The sequence below is a fragment of the Sinocyclocheilus anshuiensis genome, unplaced genomic scaffold, assembly GCF_001515605.1.
Source record: "Sinocyclocheilus anshuiensis isolate Anshui unplaced genomic scaffold, SAMN03320099.WGS_v1.1 scaffold1696, whole genome shotgun sequence".
In the NCBI taxonomy this organism is placed as follows: domain Eukaryota; kingdom Metazoa; phylum Chordata; class Actinopteri; order Cypriniformes; family Cyprinidae; genus Sinocyclocheilus; species Sinocyclocheilus anshuiensis.
This window is the reverse complement of record NW_015555835.1, coordinates 403,354-420,324: the sequence shown is the minus strand read 5'-3', so window position 1 is coordinate 420,324 and position 16,971 is coordinate 403,354. Positions and strand designations below refer to the sequence as shown.

The 16,971-nt window shown below is 39.8% G+C and overlaps 1 protein-coding gene across 1 annotated transcript in view; it reads left to right on the top strand.

The window, feature by feature from the left end:
• The first annotated feature begins 1,200 nt into the window (after window positions 1-1,200).
• znf644b (zinc finger protein 644b) overlaps window positions 1,201-16,971 on the top strand; it is a 20,325-nt gene continuing 4,554 nt past the window's right edge. Inside the window, exons 1-3 of the mRNA XM_016469771.1 lie at window positions 1,201-1,401; window positions 12,765-15,518; window positions 15,677-16,219. Of these exons, the coding sequence (XP_016325257.1) occupies window positions 1,359-1,401; window positions 12,765-15,518; window positions 15,677-16,219 (3,340 nt within the window). The 5' untranslated portion in view covers window positions 1,201-1,358. The remainder of the gene's footprint in view (window positions 1,402-12,764; window positions 15,519-15,676; window positions 16,220-16,971) is intronic.

Below are 16,971 nucleotides of genomic sequence, written 5' to 3'. Positions count from 1 at the left end.
ACTGCAGTCCAACTGCAAAGGCCAAAAAGGTCAAATAAAACTCTAAATGAATAGCATGTTACAGTACACTCAAATACTGTAAGTTGTGCAATTGCAAAATCAGGGTCAAGGAGAGATTCATGTCTCAGCATCTTGTCTTTGTGCTTGAGTCCGGCCTGAGGACTTTGTCCACATCACAAGTAATGTTGTCTTTTTTTGCTAGACAAAGAGAAAAAACCCTCTGGTCTGACAGATCCAGCCTTGATAACACTCTCTAAACCTTACTCTTTCTCTCCTCATCCTCCACTTCTTACATGTACTCTTCCTCCTCTCCTTCTCAGATTGTTTCCATCTATTGTTCGTATCATCATTCAGTCATCCGTGCCATTTGTGCACTCTGAACTGGCTCATATTTTGTACAGTTGGTTTGATCACATCATTAAAAACAAGTGTGAACAATTTTTAATCGTTGTGTGTAAACGATGACAACTGTGCTTTAGTTGTGTTTAGCATTTTGCAGCACAAATGCATCACAGTGTGATAAGTGTTTGAGTGAATGAGAATGTTTAGAGTTTTGCAAAAAGAGTGCATGAGATTTGCAAGTAGAGCGCAACTGCCTGAACGTGTTTAAAGTTTAGCAGAAAGAGTGCTTTTCCCCCCCGACAAATTGGTTTAAGCGAGTGAGAATTTGGTTCAGAGATTGGGGTTTATTGTTTTAGCAATTCAGAAAAACTGTAAAAGACATTTGATACATCTTTAATTATGGTACTGATTTGCAAAATACTTACAGTGAAAAACAGCAGAAGAAAACTAAAAATGCAATTCAGGAATTCAGTACTGTATATACTGTACTGTATATACTGTGCATATAATCAAGACAGTTGTTTGTGTCTGGTATTATCAAACAATTTACAACTGCAGACTAAAAGTATGGCTACAATTTCCAGCAAAAAATACTTCTAATTACTGACAAAATAAAAAGCATTCCATTATTCACCACATCGCTAGGTGTGCAAGTCCACCTTCCCACCATCTTTTCTGTCTTTTCCCAACACCAGCATTAACTTCACCTAAGAAGAATTCACCCTCTGTCTGTGGAACAATCCATATCGCGAGCGGGGGATTTACAGTATGTCTCCACTTCACCCGTCTTTATAAAGACCCAGTGCAACTTCTCCGTGAAAAATAACACGACTTTAACTATTCGTTTTCTCTTTGAAAGGATGTCAACGTTTTTTTTAGTCTTAGTATATGGCGTGATTTGTGAACGCACAGACCGAACATCCCTCCTGGAGTTTTAGTTCAACCTGCAGAATATTTGGCAAAATGGCGACATTGTAACGGATGGAGGACGAAAAAAAGGACTGTAATCAAGTACCATGACAAACTTGTCCCCATGTTATAGTGTCATTCTCTGGGAAGGTAGGGTTAAAGCTTAAGAACATCTTCCCTTGACGGATGTGTGTTTAACCGTGTTGAGAGATGAGTTTGGCTTGAGTACTTGCATGGGCACGAGAGCTTATACACGGGCATCAGGTATGTCAACACCGTGCCAGTCACGAATCGCGCAAGCTAACATTTCACCCCTCTGTTGTCATATACGCTATTGCTCTGAATAGTATTGTATTTGGGGAAAAGTTGGACGCTCCTCTGTCATCTGAGCGCACTCGCGCGGTTTCTCGTTTCCCCCTGAAAAACACTTTATACACACTTTTACAAGGTGGGTGTCAGAATCGATCCAAAGCGGTGTCAGTCATTGGATGAGACGATCTGTTTTTCCGAGTGAGCAGGGAGTCTGTGTCGCGGCCTCTAGTCGCGGATTTGACACTTGAAGAGCGCAGATGCGTTTAGACGCTCGTCTTGAAGACGCTCGACGCGACCTTGATTGGAGGGAATCTAAGCGCAGCGCGTTTGCGCACCGCGGCAAAGAAACATCCCGCCAGCCTATTGCTTTCTCTTGTAAACCACAGTCGATCATTTTGAATGGTACTTAAAAATACGCCCTATATGAAATATTCTTGCATGCCCCCTGAACTTTTTATAGCTGTAAATGCACATTTTATATTTTGTATAAAATGAAATAACATATTTGTGTGTGACCTCATAGATGGCCCCTATAACACATCATTTTGATAAATCCTGCTTTACCTCCATTGGTCAATTTATCAGGAGCACAAACTTTGTTTTGCTGCATGACAACTTTGAGTGCCAAAGTAAAATCCAGATTTACTCTTTTTTTTCTTCTGCCAACCATGTCAAGATTCAGTTTTTTCATTTGCTCACTGGTCAAATGTTTGACTTGCAAGTATGTGACTTGTCAGCCGTGACTCACAAACTGTCTACCTACACTTAAAATGTCACCCTTGATTATTTATTCTATAAATACACTGAATAAATGAAGTAATATAATATAATTTAAAATAAATAAGTAACTAATAGACAAAAATGGCAGTTAGTTGTATATTTCTTCTCCATCAATGAAAATAGTAGGCCTACCATAACAAAGAGCCAAAGCAACAAGGAAACTAAGCTAGCATTAGAAACAAGCAATGTAGTGAAAAAAAAAAAAACGACTTCCTGCTCACAACTCTGCTTGTCCAGTCAGATTAGACAAGTGGAACTACCTGTTGTTTATACTATTATTAAATAGCAATGACAGTTTGGAAATATAACCCAGGTTGTCACATTGTTGGTGTTTGTGGGCTGTTATTGCAAATATGTGACTGCATAATTTTCTTCTAGTTTTTACTTTCATATGTTCTAAGTATCCTTATTATGGTTTGGATCATCAGTTCTTTCCAACTTTTTGATTTTCCATTCTTCATTATCTAGTTTCACAATGAAGCTATTCTTACACACCATTCTGCATACAATGATCATACAGATATTGACACTGGATAAATGGGGGCCAAGGAAACACAAGGATATCTACCATTTTTATTGGAGTTTAAAAATAAAGCCGAGGGCAAATGTTTTTGTTTTTATAATTGAGGTGAAGCACTATTACAGTGTTAGTTTCATAGATTTCAGCAGATTGTTACTTGAGCATTCTAAACAATAATTTTTAAAAAGCTTTTTTTTCTGTGCTTAATTTGATTAAGTAAGGTATGATGACTGTTTTACCTCCCACTTATTGCAAAGTTACTTGAATATTGATTTGAGTCGTGTTTTTAGTTTGCATATTGTGACTGTGGAGATGTCGAACACAAGAAAACAAATGAAATGAGCAGTTTATTCCCAAATTCTAAAGTGTTGCCAATTGACAACGATCATTATTTGGAATGATTTTGCTGTTGGATCAAAGCGATCGACCAATCAGAATCAAGAATTTCAGAGAGCTTGTAATATAAAAATGCACACTTCATTTAACCCTTGAAAGAACCCACAGAGCTTTATTCTGAAAAATTTCCAGTGAATTCAGAGGTCAAATATTAATACTAAACATAATTGAGGAGGGTCAAGACTGGGAATAGGGCTCAGGCACATGCAACCTGCAACCTGCAACCCGCATGTCCACAAATGCATTATCAAATCCTGTAAAGACAGTTTACATAGCAAGACCAAAATGAAAATACTCTAAGCCGATTTTCAAGCAAATTGATTATGTGTCACTCAGCAAGGTCAAATATTTGCGCTGAGACATTTCTGGAATGTGCAGAATGATAAAAATTTGTCCCGTCTTCCCTGTTTTTGCTGGGCTCCCAGTTCGCAGTGTTCTAAATGAAGACACAGGGGACTGTTTTAATGGAAGTACACTGGCCTGAATTAGCAAGCCAGCACTACTGCAGCTGGGCCGGAGAGATATTTCAGTAAGCTGTTGATCTAGCCAGAACATAGAGACCTGCATAAATCTATTAGAGGAAGAGGCCATGAGAGAGAGAGGCCTATTTATCCAGTGCTATACTCTTACTATTAGCTGCTCATTCCATATCATTTAACCTCTAGCATGATCTCTCATTACAGCCACCAGACTCATCAGTATATTAGAATGTAATGAGCTGTATTACTTAAACGAGATGTTGAGCTAAATGATTAAGCAGCCGTGTTTGGGGAATCCTAGCAATTTATATGTAGTACTGTAGCAAAAATATAGATGATTGTTCATCAAAGAATCCTAAAAAATATACCACAGTTTCTACAGAAATGTTAAGCAGAAATGTTAACTGTTTTCAACTGTGATAATTATAAGAAATGTTGAGCACCAAATGAGCATATTAGAATGATCATGTTACACTGAAGTCTGGAGTAATGACTGCTGAAAATTCTGCTTTATTATTGGATTATTATTTTTAAATCTACTAAAATAGGAAGCAGTTCCTTGAAATTGTGATATTTAATTATATATGTATTTTTGATTAACTAACTACTACTACTGATATGTTGTAGCTTGCTATTTGTGCCTTACATGTCACGCATATCCTTTTGAAACTTCTAATGTGACGTAAAATGCCACATAAAAATTCACTGTCTATCTATATGTTGATGTTACAGGTGGGTTTACAGAGAACTACAGGCCAGGGTACCAATGTTTTGGAAAACACTGGTAGGAACCAAATATATTTCTAAAAGAATAACAATTTAGTCTCGTTTGTTTTCTGTATTGTAGCAAATTGTAATAATGTTATTAATCATTGTAAATTGTTAATAAGCGTGTGGAAATTTCATTAAGAAAGAGATTAAATGCTGACAGAATTAGGATGGAAACGGCGAATGTAAGATTTGTGTCTTCGCTAATGTTGCTGGAAAGCTGGAGCGGCAGTGCTCTTGCTGCCTGTACACAGCACCAGGGGTGCGTGTAATGTTCCAGATATTTGGTGGCATGTCTCAACACCTTGAGCTGAGGCACAGATGTGTGAACTGCTCTGATACTATAGCTGGGTGTGATCACCAGTCAAATGAAATCAGAGCTGTCAGTTACGCTTGTCACAGGCATACTTCCCGTCAGCCTGGAAACCTGGCAACATTCATCTTCCTCTAGCAGCCCTCCAGAAAAAGGCCAAAAAGGGGAATCTGGGTATAATGTTGTGTGAGAAAATCTGCCAAAATAATTTTGTGTAATTGGACAATGATCCAACAGAGTCGAGACGATAGTACGAAAAATGTTAACCTGTCTGCGTTCTGCATTCAAACGATATCTTTGTCTCTGAAGTTTGTCTTGGGATGTGTGCCAAAATTACTTGACAGATGTGATTGTCGCCTGTTAGGCTCGTTCCAAGTCGAGAGCTTGCCTCTCTCTTAGCACAATTCTCACAACTTTGAAACAAATATGGCATATAGGTGTCCCGGTAGTCAGTTATCCACACCATGGATAAGCAAATGAGAACACTTCTTCCTATTAAAGACTTTATGAGGAAAGTTACACACGTAAAATCTTTCAGCTCACCAGAAGCTACAAACAGACTGCAGCAGCCTCGGGCTCCAGATCTCACACTGATGACTTCACCACTAGGGGCCAGGATTTGATCACTAATGCTCTGCGGGGTGCTAAACTTGGTTACAGTTAAAAGATATGAATGCTTCTCTCGGAAGATTCACTAACGTCTATGCCATTTATAGTCTATTTTAAATAACTGTAGTTGTATCAGTATGAAATGTTGGTAACAATATGACAATGTTACTTGGTCTTAAAGGAACAGCTGAAAACTTTGTGTAAATATATGGAAAATTATATTGAGTATTGCTTGATTTTTGTAGTGCATGATATAGTAAGTATTGAGTGAAATTACATACTCATCTAATACCAGTTTTATTTGAAGTCTCTTATCGCAGGTTCTCGTATTTAAAAATATGAGAACCGCAGAAGAACAGAATCCATCGGAACAGACACGTTTGTAAGTGCCTACAAGAGATTCCAGAATCAATAGGACCAAGGCCGTAAGAATGTTCTATCGACGCTGAAGGGTGTCTCTTACTGAGCACCAATTAACCAAAATTAAATCCACTGTTTCTATTGATTGAAAGGGTAAAGGCAAAAGTTTGCCTGAGAATTAACTGTCAAGCCCCCAAAACATTTTTCTTGTGAAATCCTTCAAGGTTGTGGTTCACCAATCTCATTAAATTTTCCAATTGTTCCTGTTGGATGTGATATTTTAGAGCTTTGAACAGAGGTTGCAGGGTGATGTGTGACTATAGAGCATTTCTGTCAGGAAGAAATTACTGAATTATATGGTATTAAGAGACTAGATGAGAGTGTGTGAATGGTTTACCTGTGCAGTCATTACATATACTAATATTCTGCTTATTGATGTGTTCACAAGCAGGTTCTGAAACTCCGTTTGTACAACCGGAGTTTGAAAATAGAAAAATGGAAGTCAAAGCATTAATTATTATTCATTTTTAACCTAATAATTTATATATATATTTTTTTAAATCTTTAAAAAAAGCACTTTTAAAATGAAATAAATCTTTTACTTTTCTCCACAAACACATAAAAACAAACTCTTTTATTTATTTTAAATATCACCCTAAATATATTTAGGGTATTTGATATTTTTGATATTATTATTGATATTTATTTTCACTTTCTTTTTCCCTTTTTTAATTTATATATTCAGTTGTTTTTACATATTAATTTTATGTAATCTGGTTATAGAAAGTCTGGCAAAATGCTGAGTTGCCAGAGCCATCTGTTGGTCATCAGTGGTAGAGACCAGTATGAAGTAATGATTCTGTCAGCTCATGGCTTAATAGTAATAATAATAATAATAGTGACTTAATTATATTGGATTTATATTGGAAGTAAATACAGTCCTTGTTTTACACTTTTGTGTGGAACCACAGTTAAATTTTGAATTGTGCAGGGTACATCCTGGCAGAAAGTCACATTTAGCTGTTTTGCTGCGATTCCATAAAAATTAAGTATTAAAACCTGGTATTTATTCCAACTTGATGCTGAAAAATTTCAGTTTCCAATCGACCTGCTCGCATATGTTTGCATATGTTTCTGAAATGCGTAGGTTTACACCATGCTATGTTTGTTTGTTGTTCAAAAGTAAAAAAAATATATTAACAGATCACCTGATCTGTTGCTTATCAAACAGCACAATTTTTTGGTTTGGTCAGCTGCATTTTTACTTCATGGAGTGCCGCATGTTACGTACAACCAGACGGTGCAGCGAGGAAAGTGGCTTCGGCGCCCTGTCATTGATAAGAGCATCTTAACTGGAATAAAGAGGGAGGGCCTCTCCTTCTGTCTTTTGTATACATTTACTGTTATACTCATTAGCTTCCCATCGTCTCCCAGTTAGCATCTTCTTTACAGCCCGCTGGGAGTCTCTCGGGAGGTTATTTACATCTCTCCATGGGGCCTTTCTCAGGCTACTGAGCAAACCCCCTACCTCTCCTTCTGCACACATGCAGCTTCCTCTTTGATATATTTGGGAGTTGCTCTGATTGAGTGGGGATCTGGTGTTAATGACCAGTCTGGATGCAGCTCCGCCTCCTCATTCAGCTTTAATAGATGCCATTGACAAGCAGCAGGGACTGATAAAAATGTGATGATTTTTTAATATCCTAAGGGAGCCTGTTCAGGGGGAGATGGACCAGAAAGTGCAAGCTTTGCTTTGTGTGGTTAAGAACGGGTCGTTTTTTTGATTAGCACAGTGTTATTTTAGATTACGTTTTGGTTAAACAAAAAGTCAGTTTGAATGTGTTTACATCCATCAGTTTGGTCCTGATTTAGATAGGAATCGTCTGCCACTATTTGCCCTTTTCCACTTTCCTCGCTTTTATTGTGTTGCTCATGTCTTAGCTTGCGCGGCACATTGCATTTTAAGAAAAGGTAATAAAAGTTGTTTCATCCCGAAACCTGCGGCGCTTGACATTTCTCCAAATTTAAGCGTATTGATGTCTGCTCGCTTAGACCCGATCCCGTCCTCAGCGTGTAGACAAGCGTTGACATTGACACGCTTTCATCTGATTGGTCACGTGTCTTCAGCAAAGCGGCAGTGACAAAGTTAGCTTTTTTCTTTCGCACTACTCAAGCAAGACAAGCGCATGTGAGTCTGCCCTCGATCACAGCAGTAGATACGGGCCCGTGCAGCCCCACCGTATTTCAATCAGATATCCAGTAATCATCACATTTCACATAAAGAAAAATCGACGACGTACAACACAGCTGAAAAAGCACCTACAACTCATGACCTGAGAGGAAGTATATTTCATGGCGTTTCGCTTTCATATTTTACACAGAATAGTGCGCAACAATCAATGTTTATTTTTCATCAAGAGATGTGCCACCGCGTAAAACTACCGCAATGATGCAACTGCCAGAAAACTTTCGCCCCGTTCTTAAAGTGACAAACACTTTGCATCATTCTTTAAGGTGCGAGAGAGGCTACTGTTTAAGGGCCTGTCGACCCGCGCTACTTCGCACCCACTGCCCGGCTCACAATAAGAGCGCCCTCATTAAAACTGAAACCCCAGATCTGCTCAGCTTTTTTCCCCTGCTCTCTTGCTCCCTTTTTAAAAAAGCAAAGTTTTAAACTGACAAAGCCATGGGAAATCCCCATCAGACAACCCTCCCTTAATCTGTCTAATTTTGAAAGGTATTGTTTAAGGCTTCAAGGTTTATATGGTTTAATCCTCCTCCAACACTACAGGGCAGCAAATGAGGCCATGTCAGCAGCTCTGGCACCACTAATCTACTTCACACGACAGAAAATCCTCCTTCTAGATAAGGTTGCATAGGTTTCCTGTGAACTCGCCTTTTGATGTTCCTTACCTGCTATTGAACATGACTTCTGTCTTAACCCAACTGTCACTCACTCCCTGTCCCCTTTTATCATGCCCAGTGACCCCCCTTTCCCCTCTCCCCGATCCTAAATCTACCATCAGGAGGAGCAGGCGTTTCACTCGCTCTATTTTAGGAAAGAATACTGAGGAGAGCTGCATGATTGAGTCTTTGAATATGAGTTGATGCTCATTTAATTTGGTTAAAGGAAGGATGTGCTCTTTTGTTTTGAAATCCAAAGCCAAATTTGTGGACTGTTTTTTAATCCGGGTTAGTTAACAAAATCGCAACATTGCATCACCTTGGCTATGAATGGCAGCCCCTGGAAAATGCAACTTTTGCAGTGCAGTGGCATCCAAGACGTTAGTTGGCTCCTGGTAAAGCAGCGGTTTGTTAGACACAGAGGGAGAGATCTCTAAGGTAGCTGCCCCGCGCTCTGTGGAGATTGTGTATTGAAGCAGATTTATTGCTGAGCTCTCAATTTCCACACAGCGTTCAAAAGAAATTGGATCCTTGCCACTCTCTGTGCATTTTAGTTTCTTTTGCAAATGAAGGAGAAAGAAGGGGGGATAAAACATACTCAGACATTTTCAAGGGTTGTAATGTATGATACAAATTATGTGCAACAAATGACAGCTATCCAGTGTATATTTGCTTTCCTGTAGCTCAGACAGTACAGTGTGGTGCTGGGGGCGCAAAGGTTTTTATTCCCAAGGAAGAAATGTATAACTTGAATACAGTCACTTTGGATAAAAGCTTCTGCCAAATCTATAAATATAAACACTGAATGTGTATGTGGAAAGGTTACTACAGAGGTCATTCCTTGTTTCTTATTAAACAGTGACATTTTTGGAAAAATTAAGAACAAAAACACAACCAACAGAGTGGATCAAAATGCAAATACCTTGTGGTCCATTTATCTTAAGTATAGACACTACTTCTTTGTATTGAGAGTCTGTTTTAATAAGTTAAATTCATGGTGAAGCAGGTTAATCATTCTGCATTTTATTAATTATTATTAGTCAGACTTGTTAAGTGAGACCTCTGAACGCATTTCACAAATTCTAATTCATTCAAGTCATTAAATTCATTATAAATAATGAAAAAATATAATATGAAATTCCCAAATATATGAGTATTCCCTTGCAAAAAACTCCCCAGAACATCTCTTGTCCCGTCAGCTGTAGCATGTGCTGTGTAACCCAGCAAACCCAGCTCCTGTCACTGCTGCTCTGTGTGTTCACAAGACTGAGTTGAACTCAACGCTTTTCTTCAACATGGCAAGAGAAGAAGAGAAAGGACAGGTTCTCCTCAGTCTCTGTGAGGTGTCAGGTTGAATAGCTACCTGTTTGTTTGCTCACAGCTGTGCTTTGTTAGAGTCTCACACTTGAGAGGCGGCTTCATAAATTCACAGTGTGTCAAACAAATCAATAACCCCCATTAACCGAGGAAGATTCTCTGCTCTGTACTTGAGGGGCTACGGCCTCCCCTCTTTGTTTAGATGTGTTTTTTTTTTCCTGTGAAGTAGGAAGAGAGGATGGGGAAATGAAGGACAGGTAAAAGAAAGAAAGAGAGAGAGAGTAATAGATAAAGTGAAATGGAGTTGGGCATGTTGCCGATTCACATAGACAGATAACTGCTCTGAATGACTTGCCCCACTTGGTTTTTCCAACTGTTGTTTTAGTCCTCCCTTTTTGGGGAAGAGTCTGAGAAAACTACAAGTGGTTTCACAGCTTCATTCAGTTGAATGAGTCTGAAGTGTTTTGGGAATCAATTTCTGTTTTATAGCTTACATGTGCAGAAGGAAAGTGCAATATACAGTAGGTCCGTGTCTTCACCCTACTTTAGGAAGTTACTTTTAAATAGAGATTGATTTGAGTTCTTCATCCCTCATATTTATAGAACATACATTATGGTTCTTTGCATTTGTAGTACACCATATAATTGTATTCTTGGAACATATACGTACAACTTTTGGCCTTTTATCACCATCATAAAAGTGTAGTAGGTGGAAAAAAAGTTGAAAACACCAAAGTGGAACATAAGTAGTTTGTATTCTCCTATGATTAATAAATATCCAAGAAAAGTTTACCTTCTGGGGTTCCAGAATAATGTGTAATGATAATATGCAATTATCACCTCTTATTTTTTCAGCAGTAACCTCAAGATGAGGTGCAACCCAAGTGTTAGAACAAGTGCTGATGGAAAGAATAGGGGCTGAGAGAGAAAGAGAGAGAGCACGACATATGTGTGTCGTGTAAGTGTTAAGTGCTCTTTTACTTGTGCAGTTAATTTATACTGATCACAGGGGGACCTCCTCTGATTCATTGTTGTTTGTGAATTCAAACATGCTCATTACTGAGCATATTTCAAGGAGGGAAGAAAGAGAGTTAGAGCAAGATTGAGAGAAAGAGCTAATCGCTTCAGATTGATATCCGTGCAGAGCGTAAATGTATTTAAGCTCATAATCCTTGTAAATAGCTTCCAGCAAGGCAAAGGCAGCCTTTTAACATTGACTAAATGAAGTAAATAGAAGCGAATGAATTTTTAAAAGACGCATTGCAGTTGAACCCTGTTTGTTATGTATGGAACAGATCAGTGTGGAAACTGGAAGCTAATGAGGCCTGTAAATTTAAAGCTGAAATCATATTCTGAGGCTTTGCCACCCTGCTGTTTAGGGGCTTGCAGTGAAGTTAGTTTTTAAATGCAGAGCGTCTGTTCTCCCTCCGAAAGCCCCTCACACCCCAACAGATGGAGAGAATATGGATCTCGGAAGGTTTACCTAGGAGGTGGTAACAGTGAAGCCACTCATTAACACTGAATTTAACACTTCGTTAGCAACGCGGCTTCCTGTTGAGAGCAGCTAGTGCTGAATGTCAAATCCTCAGAGCATACACTGTGGCCTAGCAGGACAACAGCAAGCATGGGCCCCTTTAACACACCCTTTAAACATAGTCCTGTTGTCCCACAGGTTTGCTGGTGTTGAGCTGTTGAAAACCATCAAATATAATTAGATCGGCTGATGACACCTGAGGTATATTTCTCTGGCTAGTCATGAACGGGAGCATTTCTACCTGAGTGTGTGTGTGTGCAGTGTGCCAATTTGTCAGGTTTGAAGCAACAACAGTCTCGTGCTGGGATGAGCTTTGGCACCATCAGAGAGTGGTAAGACAGAATAATATGATCTTATTGGTGGTGTGCTTTGTTCCCATGGAAATTGGTCAATTTTAGTAGGCAACTGAGAACTTTGGTGGGAGAAGCAGGAAGGTTAGATCCCAGAGGTGCGTTCACATAATTAAGCTTCCTCACCAGGACTTCCAGGGCTAACGTTGTGGTGTGTTGTGAAAAAAAGTAGTGACAGTGGGTGTTTGAGATGCATATTGTGGCAAAAAATGATGGCCATGTTCTTTAGGCCACCATTAGTCTGTTTTAGAGGGCATGATTCTTTGATGGTACATATTCGTGATGTACTTTTTTTCATAGGGTCTATTAATTTATTCAGAAATACATTACAACACAATTTTACATACAATGACCTTAACTCTTTTTGGTGTCTGCATTTTAATTTATGAATTAAAATTTTATTAGATTTTTTTTTTATTGCATACAAACAAAAATATCAGTGTAAAAGAACTGTACCGATATCATAATGAATTATAATATTTTATATAACAAAACTGCTTAACTACCTTTGAGTGCAGCCTATAAAGTATAAGTGTTCCAACCAAAAAGAAAAAAAAAAGATACAGGAAATTTTATATATATATATATATATATATATATATATAAAATTAATTACTTTATAAATTGTATACATTACTTTAGAAAAGATTCTTGAAAGTAAAAAAATAAATAAAAAATGAAATCAACATGAATACAAAGAGAACTCACCTATGTGTTTTCTTGTCCTTTATCAAGGACACAGTGTCCACCTTGGCACCTATGTGTTTTCTTGTCCTTTATCAAGGACACAGTGTCCACCATAACATTGACCCTTATAAGTAGTTATATGGAGATGTTGACTTGAAACTGATCGCTTGTCTCTCTTTCACAGACTGTGTTGTCTCTGTTATGGCAGCAGTAAAAGAAAGTGTAGAGGAAGACAAAGAGGTAGAATCTTCCTCTGATGACACTCAAGAGCTGACAAGCACATCTTCTCCCAACAACAACAACAATAACAGCTTGGATCCACCAGAGCCCCTGCCCTTGGACAGTCACCAAAACCCTTTAAATGGAGTCCAGCCGAACCCATTTGTCTGTGGTAGCGTCCCTGCTGCCCCCAGCACAAACGACTCATTGCCTTCAGGAGCACTTGTTAATGGAGCTGCTTCACACTGTACCTCAGAGGAGCCCTGCGTCCACAACAAAGACATGTCCCCTCTGCCCGGGACAGACACTAGCCCTGAGGTGTTACCGCCTCCCAGTGAGCTTCAATCAGACACCCGGCAGAAAACAGAAGGGTGCACCCTAAAAGTGTGGCCCGCACGGGCCTCATCTGAATCAAACAACAGTGATGGTGAGGCCCTCTTAGATGTGCTGGTGGGGGAAGGCTTGGATAACAGGCCAATCAGCCGACTGTTGGCTAGAAAGGGAATCAAAGCAGGGTGCTTATGGGACTTTGATTCGGAGATGTCAGAGAGTTCCTCTGATGACTGTGATGGTCTGAAGTGGGGTCTGCAGGAGAAGTTCATGCAGATACTGTTGAAAAGCAGCGTAGCAGGTGATGGAGTAAGAACAAAGGTAGAGATTGATGGAGCTCCACCTGCCAACCAAAGACGGAGGATGCGTAAAAATCATGACATGGAGAGGGCTGACACTGGAGGACAGGTATATGATGGCTTTGATTACGCATGCCAGAATTCCCTAACCGACGAAGACTCAGATTTTGAGTCGTCCATTAACAAAGAACATGCCTTCAGGAAAGAGCCGGAAAGTTTGAAAGCATATGCTGGCTTGCGCCTGGAGAAATTCTGCGACAAGTCAGCTGCCATGCAGGAGCTAATTTCAAGCGAGAAGGAAGAGAGATGTGATGAAGGCAGCAGCATCGTAGAAACAAACACCTACATGGGTGAAAAATCGGCACGGTTAAAGACAGAGACAAAAACAGGCGAGGAGCAGTCCTTCTTCCCGTGTTCAAAGTGCAATGGTAATTTCAAGGAGAAGAGGCATTTGCATAGGCATATGATGTATCATTTAGATAGGAATAATAAGGTGAGACAAGAAGACATTCCCCGACCCTTTATATGTAGAGAGTGTGGGCGTTCGTTCCGAGACCTAACCTCTCTGCAAAGGCACATGATAATCCACCAGGTGCGGAGGGAGAGGCTGATGGAAGAGATTAAAGGTTTCAGTAAGATAGATGTCGAGGGAAGAAGAGCTTGTCTTCAATGTCCCCAGTGTGTCTTTGGAACGAAATGCCCCAAAACTTTCGTCCATCCTGGCAAAACTAATGAGATGGAGAAGCCGTCTTATAGCTGTGAGGAATGTGATCATATGACTATGACTGAAATGGAGGCACACGAGTGCACAGCTCACCACAACACATGTGGCAAGACGGGTGACTTTTTTGTATGTAAAAATTGCACATTTAGAAGTAAGAATAGATATAGTTTCAGAAAGCATGTGGAGCTTATCCACGGACAGAATTATGAGAATTATGAACCTCAACCACACAGCAATATTGATGACCACTTAAAAGCTGTGTTGGGCCAACCCAAAAATAAGGATTCATCTTTACTGATGCCAAAGATTCAAAGCACAGAGAAACGGTCTGTTAAGGGTAGAGGTGAGCTGCCCTTTAGGCCCAATGGCTCAGCTGACCTTAATGTGAGATGCAAAGAAGCACAAAAAGCCTGCGATGGTTTCAGCTCCTCGCTGATCAAATGGAGCCCTGGCAGCCCAGCAAACAAGCTGTCACCATTCTCACTGAGAAGTGACAAGCCAAGCAAATTATCCCCTCTGCCTACAGAGAAAATAGATGTGACAACAGGTCTCCCGTATGTCAAAGAAGACAATCAAGAATATGAAAGTGCTGTCTCCGAAAAGAGGACAAAATATCTTTCCAGCTTTGACGTACATCTTACAACGAAAACAGAGTTTGTGAGTAAAGCAGCCTGTCTGAACCCTGGCACTGAGAGCAGTCCCAAAGATCCTTCAACCGGTAGTACTTCAGCGCTGCAAATGCTGCGGCACAAAATACCCTCAAAAAGAAAAATGTCAATCCCGTACCGCAACACCCATGCCGATATTCCTCATGTGTGTCTTCCAGAATGTGAGCCTGAGTCCCCACAATGGGACTCTACTACACCACAAGAGGGAGATGACTATGAAGGTGCTCAGGATTTTAGCGACTGCACCAAAGAGTTTTTGGATCCGTTTCATAGCAATACCCCCAGTGATTTTTTCATCTCTCTCAACAACAACATTCCGGACTATGCTAATGATACTAATCCAGACAATAGCATAGAGGTGGACAGTGATGATATTTGTACATTTATAGTGAAGGAGGAGTGTATTGAGAGTATAATAAGTGAGGATAACTCTGATCATGTTGTTTATCAGCAAAGTGACCCTTATGCAGAGTATATTGTCAACCCTTTGCCTTTGGTGGGCAGGAAGTGCTGTCCCTATTGCCCTGCAGTGTTTGAGTCTGGGGTGGGCTTGTCCAACCACGTGAGAGGACACTTACATAGGGTGGGGCTAAGTTATGATGCTCGTCATGTGGTGTCACCTGAGCAAGTGGCATCTCAGGACCGCCAGCCACGCATACGCAGAAAAATTCCCTCAGTGAATCGCAGAATCAGAAAAGGTGATTATTGTTCACCTGTCCTTGTTCAAGTTATTGTGATTTTAGATACTGCTCTCAAACTAAAATCACACATGCATAACCTATATTTATGTATGTGTGCAAACATTTCTACATGTAACTTATTCATTTAAAGTAATTATGTGCTTTCATCATGGCAGATAAGCCAGAGTCTAAAACCGAGCATACCTGTCCGCTCTGCCTGGGCTGGTTTGACACTAAGACCGGCCTATCCAATCATGTGCGGGGTCACCTGAAGCGGATTGGCAAGCCAATTTCGGGTGCTATCAAGTCACCTCTCTGCATTCTGATGGAACTTCTTCAGGATGAGACGGAGTACAGGAACATCATGAGGGTGTTTGGTTCCAGACTGTGCTTATCTAAACCTTTTGTCTCTCAAAAGTTTGCCAGCAGCGATGGACTGTTTCTTACATCCTCCGGCATTCCCATGAAGATCCATCATACAACTGGCACACCAGATGAATGGACTATGATCAGACCCCCCCAGGTCGACAGAGAGAGAAAGAGGACCGATAAGGTCCAATCTAGCACTTTAGAGGATCTGCTGGGAAATAGGAAAGTGGAGCAGGAAATGGAGGTTGAAGGTCACTCAGACGAGGCCAGGACTCCTTTGAACATTTCCTCCACTAGTGGCAGTTTACCCAGAACAACATCTGTGAAGCTGGATCCTACCTGGAGCCAAGGTTAGGAACCACACACTCACTCATTCATGTGTCATTTGCTGTTCAGATTAATTAAATATTAATTTACATTGGGAAAACTATTTTATGGCAACCTCTGAAATTCAGAACTAATTTTTTTTAAACACCAATACTGCAGCTGTGTTTCTTTCAGTAACGAGGTTCAGTAAAGTGTCTTTATTTGAAATTTGAAGACATTAGTAGTCTCATTGAACCTCTCAAAGAAGTGGCCCTCAAACATTAATGACAAAACATTTCATGTGTAATTATGTGTTCTCTCAGCAACAGCTTCAGTTTGTGTAAGCGTCTCTTATATGTAGAGGTGAACAGGTTAATAACCGGTTAATAATAGCAGGTTAATAATGACCCCCAGTCATTCAAGTTGAAGTGAAGTTCAGTGACAGAATTGCCCTTTTCTCCACCAAATTACATAAACAACGTTTGAGTTGATTAGCTTGTTTGATACTTCTGTACCAACTAATCACAATTTAGAACTTATTCGTTTGCAGCATTTAATGGTTCACTAGAGGAAATTTAAAGTTTATAATGACTCAATTATTTGTTTATTCCTCTGTTGTACAAAGCTGTTGTACCATTATCAAGGCTCAGAAATTCATATTCGCATTTAAGATTACCTTACTTATGTATTTGACTATATATGCCCATTTAGTGTCAAGTTTAGTGGCTGAAAAAATATTCGCCTCTTAATTGGCCATTAATTTCTTTTTTTTTCTCATACATTATTAACTCTTTCC